Here is a 12343-nt window from a genome sequence, read left to right as displayed (position 1 = left end):
GTCACTCTTTTCAAAACTGCATCTTTTGTTTATTAGTTTTTGATGAACTTTTAACCATTGAACGAGAACATTAGGAAAGACTGGACACAAAAAGCTAGAGATGATCTATTTCCCACATATTTTCACTTGTAGCCTAAATTTTTTTAATGATTCTTATTAACTAATGATTTCTACAAAAATATAATGAAATTTTATAAAATTATTAGGAGTTAAAAATTTTTAAAAAAAAATCCCACTTGAATCACCAATTCAATTCAATGAAACTGCAATGTAAATGAAATCAAACAACAAACAAACAAATAACTAGTCAATGATTAGTTTAAACAAAGTGGCTAATCCCTCACAAACTTAGAGAACAAGTAAATTAAATCCCAATTAAGAGATGTACCGGTACTTAATGCAGACAGTTTACCATCCACTCTAAGAACACATGTAAAAACAAAAAACAAAAATTAAAAAATTTAATTTAACTAATTTAAAAAAAAAAAAACATGTTCTTGCCATGAAATATTTATTATATCATTAAATTAAATTGAAAATACTCACTAAAAAATAAAAAGAGAAGAGAGAAGAAAGCACAACAACAGTGTTCAGTGTTGACGACAATTTCATTCCTCTCCTCTCCGATCCACATCATAACATGCCATCAGCTCAGGATCCATTCTATGTTGTCAAGTCCGAAATCCAAGAATCTGTAAGTTTTATCTCCAAATCACCAAGGGTTTCACTTTCTCCCAAATTCGGATAGCTAAATTGGGATTTAGGGTTTTGAGTTAAAATTGAAGTGGGATCTGAAACTGAAAATTAGAATATTGATAAAGGATTAGTTAGTTCGTTATTGTTGTTGTAGGATATGTGTTTGATTGTGGGATTATTTGTGAATTTCAGATTGATAATTTGCAATCTAGTTTTGAGCAATGGAAACGTAGTTCTGATGCTGTGGAGCGAGGACGGGTTGCGAAGGAGGTTCTTGCTGGATGTGAGAGCATAGAGTGGCAGGTAGATTAATTGGATGCATATGCATAATTATTGAAAAATGACTTATTTTAAATTAGGTTTGGTGTTGTTTCATTGTGTTATTGCATTCAATTACACTCACGGCACACATGCTATATGTTCATGTCAAAAAGGGATTTTGTGTGGTTTTTTTTGGAGGAATTCTTTTGGGAAGAAATTGGAATGATTTTGACTTCAAAGTTAAAATATTTCAATGATCACTTTATTAAGTTCCTAGAATTTGGAGTATTTCTAAAAGGGAAGAAACAAGTGCATAATAATAATATTCTAAATCTTGGAATTTGGGTTTAGCCTAACTAAACCTTACAAAACCGACTAAAGGTAAGGGCTGCCCAAGCTTATAAACACTACACAAGCCATATCTTTAGGAAACATGGGACTAAATTCAGCCCTTCACACCCAAAACAATGAAGGTGTTGGAGGCATGGTTTTAAATTGCGGTTGCGGGTGTTGCAATTGCGGTCATTGCGATTGCTACAATGCGCATTGTGGCCGTTGTAGCATGAATTTTGAAGAAGAGTTTAAAATACACCATTAAAACAACACTTAATGTTAAGATTTTTTAGAAGTAAATTGCGTTATGGGTTCTAAATTGAGTTTTGACGAAAAATACTTGAAAAAACCTGGGCAAAGTACGCGTGATTTCAAATCACACCGCAATTGCGGTCCGATGTGGTTGCGGAGACTACCACATCACCGATATTGCAACCCCAATTACGGTTAGGTGGCTAGGGGTGGACCACTATATGAATAAAGAAGGAATTTCTAACACAATACTATTTGTGAAGTATAATTGCAATAATAATTTTAATATGACATTATTAATTTTTTAAAATTATATTTTACTTGTTATTTTTTCATTTTACCCCTTTTTTCTCCTTCCCCTTGTTTATTTAAAACATCTAAGTCTAACTCAAGGTTTAGAAAATCATTGTCTATCCTCTTATTTTCTCATCCTTTGCTTTCACATCTAAATCCTAAAGATGCCCCAGGTGTGCTTGCTGGAAAGATGCAAAAATATGCAATAGAGTTAAATAGAATATTGAAAGATTAAAATTGATGTTCATTCTTTTTTTTTTTTTGGGTAAAGCATTGAGAATGGGTAGAATGTCATTTTCAGCTTATTTTTATGCTACACAAGAGTCTCGAAAATGTGGGTGAAGGTGTGAAAGTAAATTGCATTTCACTTTTAATTAATGAATATCATTGTACTAAGCTAGACTAACGTAATTTTCAATTTAAATTTTCTACTTGCTTCATTTCAGTCCAAAAAGCATGAACGAACTGTATTTTCCACCTAGGGCTACTTGCTTCATTCCTTTGTCCTACACGATCTTTAACTTTGCAACCTAACCTATAAACAAATGCTTAAGTATTTTGTTTTGATAGAAAGGTGGATGAATTGGAAAAAGCCATTGCTGTTGCTTCTAAGGAACCTTCTTGGTATGGCATTGATGACGTGGAGATTGAAAATCGGAGGAGATGGACAAGCAGTGCCCGTACTCAGGTATCCAAAATGTATGCCCAATTTTAGTTAGTTGGGAAGATGCAATCAATTTTTTTCAACTATCTGTATAGTTGTATATTTATTTTTACTTTTGTACTTGTATCATGCCTAAAGATTCAAGGTCCCTTTCTTGCTTATTTAGGTTGTCACAATGAAGAAAACAATGGATGCTGGAAAGAGCTCAAGCACAACAAGCATTAATGGGATGCACCGAGAACTAATGAGGCTACCGGATTCCTACCAAACTCATACATCCAACCATAATGCTGCCAATGACAATGATGATTTCATAGAATCAGAATCAGATAGACAGATGCTCCTTATAAAGTACTCATTTCCTCCCTATTTAAATCATATGCATTACATTCCTCATTTGGCATAACTTTCCTCATTTAAAGTGACTTTTATTCATCTGCATGAGATTAAGCTCTAAGCATGGTCATTGGTCACTTATGGGTTATCAGGTGGAAAACAATGTTTTGATTGTTTGTGAGCTCTCCAATGTATTTGATTATAATGCTCAATCCAATCCTTGTTCTTTTTCAAGCAAGAAATGTGATCCTTCCATGTGCATTAACTTGTGCAGAAGTACACCTTTCTTAAGCTTCTTCTTTTTTGTTGAATACACTGTGATTTTAAATTGAATTGATTACACCTTGTTTGCATGTATGTGACTGCATAAAAGTTGTCTGCTCTAATAATTTCATTAATTTTCAATTTCATTATGCACAATAAAAAGTCTCAGTAGTATATTTAACTGATGTTTGTCAGGCCATGCTTATGATTTAAGGAAATACAATTAGACTTTGGTTGCTATTTCAGTTTTGATTTATTTTACATGTATTTGGAATATTAGGCAACAGGACGACGAGTTAGATGAACTTAGTTTAAGCGTGCAAAGAATTGGAGGCGTTGGACTCACTATCCATGAAGAACTCATGGCACAGGTAATGGTTTGCATCCGAAAGCTTTTACTTTTTATGGTTCATAGTATTTTTCTTCTAATTATAGAATACTAGATAAAACTTGTGTTTTCTTTAATTTTCGAAGATAAATCTAGTGTTCCCGTGCCTTTGAAGTTTTATTGCTGTCAGGATTTCTCATTCTCATTCTAAAATTATCAAAATCTTTTTGTTTCAGGAAAAGATTATAGATGAACTCGGTAACGAGATGGATAGTACATCAAACCGTCTAGATTTTGTCCAAGTGAGTTTCTCTATCTAATTTTCATTTCTCATTGAATTTTTATTTGTGATGCTACTCAGTTACTCTTGTGAAGAGGTAAAATAAAATGATGCTCTTTTATTATGGTTGCAGAAAAAAGTGGCAATGGTTATGAAGAAGGCTAGTGCAAAGGGCCAGATCATGATGATTTTGGGCTTGTTGGCTCTGTTCATTTTCCTATTTTTCTTAGTATTCCTTACCTAGTTAGTGTTACTGTGCAGTCTGTGCTGTTTGTATATGGAAACTGGTCTCATTTTTTATGTGGAGAATAGAGGAAATAGACATCTATGAAGTCAATGGATCTTTGTAGAAAATTCTTTATATGATGGACAAAAGAGTGTAATGTACTTCATGATTTATAATAGGATTTTAACTCTAATTAATACTACTAGTTTGCTTTCTAAGTTGTAATATGAGAAAAAGTTTAAGTAATTAGGTCACGTTCCTATAAAAAAAGAGAGTAGACCTATAATAAAAGTGACTCATGTAATGATTGTTTGTCTAGGGGCGCGTTTAGGCCAGTTGTTATGGGAAAACATTTTTGAGTTTACTTTATGAAACAGTGTTCACTCTTAAAATGAATATAATTGTTCACTTCTATAGTCTACAACCTTTTTTGTTAGCAATTAACTAATAAAATTAAGACAAATAAATATAAAGTAAATTCGACTTTAGTTTCCACATCTCTTATTTTCATTTTCATATGTTAACTATTTGAATAATTTTTATTCTTGTTAGGATTTTTTTTAAAAATCGTAGACGAAATGACAATAATTATTTAACACATTTACAACTATACGAAATTTCAATTTTGAAATGAGGAGTTGATATTAAATTTAATAACATTTTTTATTTTGGAGGCTTGTGTTAGACCACTTATACGAAATGTGTAGAAGAGGAAAGGGCAAACTGATTATATTAGTTACTTGTGTACAAGAGGAAAGGGCAAATTGATTTGGGAATTACTTAGTTGTCAATTTGGGAATTACTTAGTTGTGGGGCAGTTATATTATAGGAGTTATGGGATAATTACATTTTGGGGGAGTGGGAAAATACATAATGAGATAAGGAGTGGAAATACGCTAAGTCGACTAACAGAGGCCTTATGACTCAACCTACATAGGCCTAGGTCATGTCAAACTTTTTATATAAATAGAAAAGGTCTAGACTTTTTTATAAACATATTTAGTTAAAAAGGCTAGGCCATATAATTTTTTTTAAGCCTATGAGGTCGGCCTATTTAAATAAATATGAATAATTTTATCATTATTATATTGTATTTTGTCCTTTGAATTAAAATATAAAAATAAATCTTAGTTATCTTGAAGAAATAATGAAAATAATATGAAAAATGAAAAAGATATCTTATGAACAATGTCTTAAGTTGCTTCCATAAGTTCTCTCAAACAAATAGTATCACAAATTTTATGTTACTAGGTAAACTCAAATAAGTCAATGCAAACAAACATTTAATCTCACTGATCTTTTAATTTGTTAGTCTATTTAAAATTGAGTTGAATGACTTATTTACAAATGTTCAAATGAAGTAGGCTTTTAAGTAGGCTAATAGGTCAACCAGACCTTCAAAAAGGCCAGGCGCCGAAAAAACAAGCCTATGATAGGCTACATGCCATACTTAAGCTTCGAATTTTTTAACAGGTCAGGCTCAGGCTTAGCAAAGCCTAACTCGACCCAGCGTATTCCCACCCCTAATGAGAAGACACCGAACATGGGGAGGCATCTTAGAAATTTTGAGTGGAATTTGGAAAGGGAGAGTTCCAAACTTCGAAATCCTTGGCAAAATCGTGTTCTCATACTTCTTTCATTTTCTACTGTCGCTTTATTTTCTTATACATTTTTGGGTGTATATCTCTGAGATTGTTTTCGTCAAGGGATAATTCAATAAAAATAGTGGTTATTCAATTATCTATCTATTTTTGGTACTAGTTCTATCAACTGGTATCAGAGCATTACGATCCTTATTACGTTGATGGTTGTTACTAAAAGTGAGATGGAGGCATGAATGAAACTGTTAGAACGTAGATTTGAAGCGTTGTTTGTAACATCCCGATTTTATTAATATTTTTATTAATTATATTAGTAATTATACTATTTGGTATTTTTAATAATTATTTATTTATTTATTTAGTAATTATGTGATATAATAATTATTTGAAATATTTAATTGTATGTGTGTTTGTGTTATTTGGGTTAATTAAGTTGTATGAGAGATATAATTAATTGGGCCTTAGTAGTAGAAACGTAATAGATGGATTATGGGTTAAGCCCATTAAGAGAAAAAAGATAGTAAGAGGAGAAAATTAGGGTTTTAGAGTTGGAGTATCATAACTTATTTTCGGGGAGAAAGAAAAAATAGAAAAGAGAAGAGAAAGAGGGGAGGAGCACTTGAGAGAAGAAGAAAATTATGGAGGAAGCCTTAATTTTCGCAGCAAGTTTCAGCATAGAGTCACCTTGGCAAATCAGGCATATCTCTCAATCCAACCGTTGGATCGTTATGGTACTTGGACACAATGTTCCTGACTCATAGAGGTAAGTTCTGACCGGAGCGATTTTGATTTTGAGGGTTTTAAGTTCGTATGATAAGCTGATTACCGAACTGGTGTTTAGATGTGTCTCTAGTTGATGTTAGAAAGGATTTCTTTTGGAGAAAAACTTAGAGCTATGGTGAAAGAGTCCATATTTACCAAGGTAAGAGTGAGGTTCGAATTATATAACCAGGAATATGATGATTGTATGTGGGATTAAGGTGTATGAATTTTTCCATGGATTATTTGTTGTGATTCTGTCGTGTTGATTCGATGAAATTAGTTGTTGTTGTTGTGGTGATAATTGTTGTTGTTTTATGCAAAGTTGAAGGATGTTTCAGTGACGATGTATACATCTATTTATTGGTATAGCGACGATATATGCTTATGCCTTTGTGACGATGATGTTGTTTGTTGTGTGTGTTTGTTGCATTCATATACATATGCATTTTTGGCGACGGCCTGGATTGGCAAATTAGTGACGAAGGCTTATGCCTTGATTCCTCTGTTAGCTGGAAATTGGCGATGGGGGATGAAGCCCTGGGTACCACATGCATGTGCAATTGTAGAGTCTCATTATATGTGGCATGAGTGTGATTTAATTGTGATGTGATGTGACTTGAGTTGTTGTTGAATATGACGATGTGAAGTGAATTGTGATAATGTGAAGTTGTAATTATAAGTTGTTATGCTAATGACTTGTTGTTTTTCTTCTAATTATAGAATACTAGATAAAACTTGTGTTTTCTTTAATTTTCGAAGATAAATCTAGTGTTCCTGTGCCTTTGAAGTTTTATTGCTGTCAGGATTTCTCATTCTCATTCTAAAATTATCAAAATCTTTTTGTTTCAGGAAAAGATTATAGATGAACTCGGTAACGAGATGGATAGTACATCAAACCGTCTAGATTTTGTCCAAGTGAGTTTCTCTATCTAATTTTCATTTCTCATTGAATTTTTATTTGTGATGCTACTCAGTTACTCTTGTGAAGAGGTAAAATAAAATGATGCTCTTCTATTATGGTTGCAGAAAAAAGTGGCAATGGTTATGAAGAAGGCCAGTGCAAAGGGCCAGATCATGATGATTTTGGGCTTGTTGGCTCTGTTCATTTTCCTATTTTTCTTAGTATTCCTTACCTAGTTAGTGTTACTGTGCAGTCTGTGCTGTTTGTATATGGAAACTGGTCTCATTTTTTATGTGGAGAATAGAGGAAATAGACATCTATGAAGTCAATGGATCTTTGTAGAAAATTCTTTATATGATGGACAAAAGAGTGTAATGTACTTCATGATTTATAATAGGATTTTAACTCTAATTAATACTACTAATTTGCTTTCTAAGTTGTAATATGAGAAAAAGTTTAAGTAATTAGGTCACATCTATTAACAATATATAAAAGTTAAAGTACCTGGAAATTCCACGTATACTCTAACTGAGTTTAATTTAAACCAATCTAATAATTATGGGCAAGTTAGTCTTTTTGTTAAATACTGCAATATGGTTGATTGTAATCTTAAATTTGCTGACATGGCAAATTTCCTATTTAAATTTCCTTTTTTCATTATTCTACATTATTCATCATTGCATGCATTGAAACTGCTACCAGACATTTATGACTCAATATTTTATTTTATATTTATTTTTATTATTTTTATATTGAACCAATCAATGCATTGGGAGATTGAAACGTACAGGTAAGATGGAAAGGCACGACTCTTATTTTCTTTTTTACAACTTTTGTTTTCTCTCTCATTTCCTCCATCTTCCTCCTCTCTCTTCTGAAAAAAATATATCTGGAACCCTTCTTCTTCCTCCATCATCATTCAACATCGTGATATTCATTCCCACTTGCTTTATCTCTCTCAACAGCTTTTCAATCTGACGAGCTTCTCCTTCTTCTCCATCACTGTTCAATTATGCTTCTTTCTGCTTCATTGCACTGCGGTAATCCTACTCATTCTCTTAGTATTTAATTTATTCAGTAATTGATCATAAATCCATCACTATTTTGCGTTTTTTGGATCTTTCTTATGTATGTAGTGGATGTACAGTTTAACGCAAAAGCGAAGGATGCGATAGGAAAATCTGATGCTAATGTAAAATATGTGTTTGTCGTTCCGGTTAGAGCTTTCTCTGGCCTCTGTTTGTGTTGTAAATTCCGTGATTATGTTATTGGATCTTGATTCCTTGATTGCGTAAACCCTAATACCATAATTCTCGCTTTGAAAGGTAAACATTTTAAGCCCCTGATCTCGCGAATTCGTCGGTGTTTGTCGGCTAAAATATTAGATCTGGGTGGCGTCGGAGATTGGTTGAAATCATTCAAGATTTCCGTCTTCTTTAACCACAATTTAATCACCTCTGATTTCGTTTTTCAGGTTAACAATCAATTCACGGTTTAATCATCTATGTTATTTTCTCAGATCTACACACTGAATATGGCATCAAATCCCTCAATGATTTCCTCTCTGGAAAAACTTATATCTCTGGGTAAACTCAAACCCTTCCAAATTCAAACCCAATTTATTTATTGTTTCAAATCTTTCTGAGAATTTGATTATTGAAATTTTGTTGTTCTGTTTGTTTTTTTGATGATTCAGGGATCAATTGACAAAGGATGATATTAAGGTTTATGCTACTGTTACTGAGAAGTCAAGTGGGTATTTTCCCAATGATTTTAATTGGTATGATGTTGTTCCTTCAAGCCTTGCTGTTATGTATGTTTTATTTTGTTGATTAATTATTAGTTTTGGTTTTTGTGATTGGAACTTCAATTTGATTTTGATTTTTATTTGGTGCTTGGGTTTACTTTTTGAATTTTGATTGTGTGGATAGTTTCCCTGGGAAAGCTCAAGGTGTGAAGTTTACAGAATATGCCAGGTATTCAAAGTAGACACAAGGAAGGAAGCACGAAGACTTGGATCCATCTATGTTTGAGGTAGGCTCTTCAAAGTACTTTACCATTGCACATTTGATGATTCACCATCTTATTTAAGAAATAGAATGTATGATAATAATTTGTGTTTCTCTGTATCGAGTCACTCATGTGATTTGCTGCACAGGAATAACAACTTTACTTTCAAGACGAAGGGAGGATGAGAATACACCTGAAAGGGTTGGTAAGAATCATATTTTGAAGCATTTGGTATACTGCAGTCAGTTGTCAAAAACATTCATCTCTACAAACAGGTTTTATTTATGTGAATTTCTTGAAGCTTTTGATTGTTATGGAACAATTCCCTATCCATCACAACGAGTTAATTCTATTCATTCATAAAAAAAAATGCACACAAATATTCCGATATATTGTTTTCTTTATGCGTGTTTCAGTTGAATTCTAATTGTCAATATTTTATGAGTTGTTGTGTCACACATAAGATACTTTATGTTTATTGTCATATATTCCTACTGAAACTTGGATACAATTGTGTGTATCTTCCTACTGCAACATTTTTTTGGTGCTACAATATATTAAAAACTCCTATTAAAATTATAGTTTGTTTTAGCATAAATTAGAAACTCCAATCCCTTCTAAATTGACAAAAATTTGTAGAATGTCGATGTTGATTTATGGTTTGTGATTGGAGTCAATTCTTGCAGCCGACGACACTTTTGGATGCTAATGTTGGAAATAGAGTGATATCCAGCTTTTACATATGAATCGATTTGCTTCCTAGCAGTCCAATTATAATTAGTCTCCTTTTATAATTACGGGATAATTATAGAATAAATTTATGCCATAATTATAATTACTCTCTTTTTATTTTTTATTTTTGTAATATGTGTATACCTTTTTAATCAAGATTTGTTTCTTAATATCTAAATGCATTGTAATAAATTTATATATATTTTGTATTCTAAATTTAAAAGCAAATTATTTAATTTTGTTATAATATCAAATGTTTATAATTAGATCTTCGCTTGATTGATGTTTATATTAGCACATCTATACCATACTTATTTTATTTTAATTAATATTTTTTTTTAAATCTTTATTTTTATATGTTAAATTTTTTTTTCTATTTATTTTCTCTACCTTTAATTTTTCCTTTATTTATTATATAATATTTTTGAAACAATAAAAATGGAAATCTATTATGCAATTAATTTGAAAGGTTATACGGGAGATGAAAAGTGGAAACCCAATTTTTTTAGTTTTCCATTCAAATTTTTAATTTTCTTAAATGTTAAAGGTAGTTAAATGATAATTACAATAATAATGCTCAAGTTATCGTTTAATGTGGACTTTAAGAAATTTTATTATTGAATGTAATTACTATTAATAGATTGAAAATTAAATAATTCCTCTTAAATGATAATTACAATAATAATGCTCAAGTTATTATTTAATGTAGACTTTAAGAAATTTTATTATCGAATGTAATTATTATTACTAAATTAAAATATAAATAATTCCTCATAATTATTCTCCATTTTTTTATTATAGGTTGCTTTAGCTTTTTTGTACATACCAAATAAATGTTTAAATCAATTTAATTTAAAAGATCATATGGGAAGAGGGAAAGATTCCTATAGCTATTAATGCTATCTTTCTCACTTTTCAATATAACTTTAATTTTTATTTCTATTCATATTTTTATTTTTATATATGTTAAAGGCAATTAAATAATAATTGGTTAAATTACATTTATGGTAGATTTTATAAAATTTTATTATTAAATTGAAAACTAAACCATCTTATGGTTTATGACTATACAATAAATTAAAAACCAAACTATCTTATGGTTTATAACTATACAATAAATTAAAACTCCCACGTTATACTTTTTCTATGCATAAATCAATCACTTTATGATATTTGTAATATCTCTTATTACAACAATAAATATTTTATTCATTTATTGAGGAAGTTTAAATTTTTCCATATAACCACTTAAATATTTTTTTTATTTTTTTATTCATCTTAATCTATGTTTTCTTTTCCTATTCCTTATAATCATTATTTATTTCTTAATTTTATTTCAATATTAAAGTTGAGTTTTAGTTTATTTTGAAGTAAGTTATATTGGTGGAATTAATATTTTTAAGTTATTTATTTTATTCATCATATAATTAATATTAACAATAAAAATGCAATTTATGATAACTATTAAAACTAAATTTTTAGTGCTCAATGCAACTAATCTGAAAAGGTCGTATGGGAGATGAAAAGTGGATTTTCAATTCAAATTTTTAATTTTTCTAAAATCTTAAAGGTAGTTAAATGATAGTTACAATAATAATGGTCATATGATAAATGGTAATCATGAAAAATAATGATAAAAGATAAAAATTTATTATTATAGTTAATTTTATAAACTGAATAAACTATAATTGTTTTTATAAACGGGTAAAAGTTACAAACAATTTTATGAAAGTAATAAATTTATCTATTTATACAATTATTTGTATAAATGAGAATAAATGTAGATTATGAAATTTTCATAATTTTTTATTTTCGAATTAATTTAACATAGATTTTTATTTTATTTTTTTAATCTATACATACCTTTTTTTTTTGACAAAAATCTATACATACCTTTTTAATCCATATTTATAACTTTTTATTCATCATTTATTTCTATATTTATAACTTAAAAAAACATTATACATAATAAATTTATATATTTTGTATTCTGAAATTGATATTCAAAATTTTACTTTAATATTTAAGCATTTAATTTTTTAAATATAATTTTAATTTTAGTATTCAAAATTTACGAGGTTGTTGTTATTACATTTATTTTTCTTTTTAAACTTATAGTAATATACTAAACATAATTAAAAATATTATTTAAATATAGTAAATTATATAAAAATATTAATTTATCAAAAAATGTTAATGTTTTTTATGATAAAACGTTATCATTTATGCTATAAAATTTTATAAATATTTGTGTTTCATAAAAGAACATGAGACAATTATGATAGAAAAATTAACTGAGGTTTGTTAACTAACCTGGATTCACGGGTAGATGTGAACGTATTTATATTTTCAATTATTGTGTTTACTAATTAAAATTTTACAATTAAATAATACATTAATTTA

At 29.7% G+C, this 12343-nt stretch overlaps 1 protein-coding gene and 2 long non-coding RNA genes across 7 annotated transcripts; all 3 read left to right on the top strand.

Annotated features, from left to right (window-relative positions):
• The first annotated feature begins 536 nt into the window (after positions 1-536).
• On the top strand, positions 537-4133 carry LOC131631629 (syntaxin-61-like). The gene is made up of 7 exons (XM_058902411.1): positions 537-694; positions 889-999; positions 2411-2524; positions 2667-2851; positions 3381-3471; positions 3665-3730; positions 3842-4133. Exons 1-7 carry the CDS (start codon positions 641-643, stop codon positions 3950-3952), a joined length of 732 nt encoding a protein of 243 aa, XP_058758394.1. The 5' UTR covers positions 537-640; the 3' UTR covers positions 3953-4133.
• A 2898-nt stretch (positions 4134-7031) lies between these two features.
• Positions 7032-7615, top strand: LOC131631633 (uncharacterized). The gene is made up of 2 exons (XR_009292755.1): positions 7032-7212; positions 7324-7615. It is a non-coding gene; the product is annotated as an uncharacterized LOC131631633 (long non-coding RNA).
• A 458-nt stretch (positions 7616-8073) lies between these two features.
• On the top strand, positions 8074-10067 carry LOC131631634 (uncharacterized). 5 transcript variants are annotated; one of them, XR_009292760.1, is made up of 7 exons: positions 8074-8238; positions 8335-8414; positions 8524-8784; positions 8895-8978; positions 9130-9232; positions 9333-9413; positions 9895-10064. It is a non-coding gene; the product is annotated as an uncharacterized LOC131631634 (long non-coding RNA). The 5 variants fall into 5 exon arrangements; XR_009292759.1 differs by having other exon boundaries at positions 8895-9232; positions 9357-9413; positions 9895-10067; XR_009292758.1 differs by lacking the exon at positions 9895-10064 and having other exon boundaries at positions 9357-9544.
• The last annotated feature ends 2276 nt before the right edge of the window (positions 10068-12343 follow it).

Source organism: Vicia villosa, unplaced genomic scaffold (genome assembly GCF_029867415.1).
Source record: "Vicia villosa cultivar HV-30 ecotype Madison, WI unplaced genomic scaffold, Vvil1.0 ctg.000852F_1_1, whole genome shotgun sequence".
NCBI lineage: Eukaryota > Viridiplantae > Streptophyta > Magnoliopsida > Fabales > Fabaceae > Vicia > Vicia villosa.
This window is presented reverse-complemented; position numbering and strand designations above follow the sequence as displayed.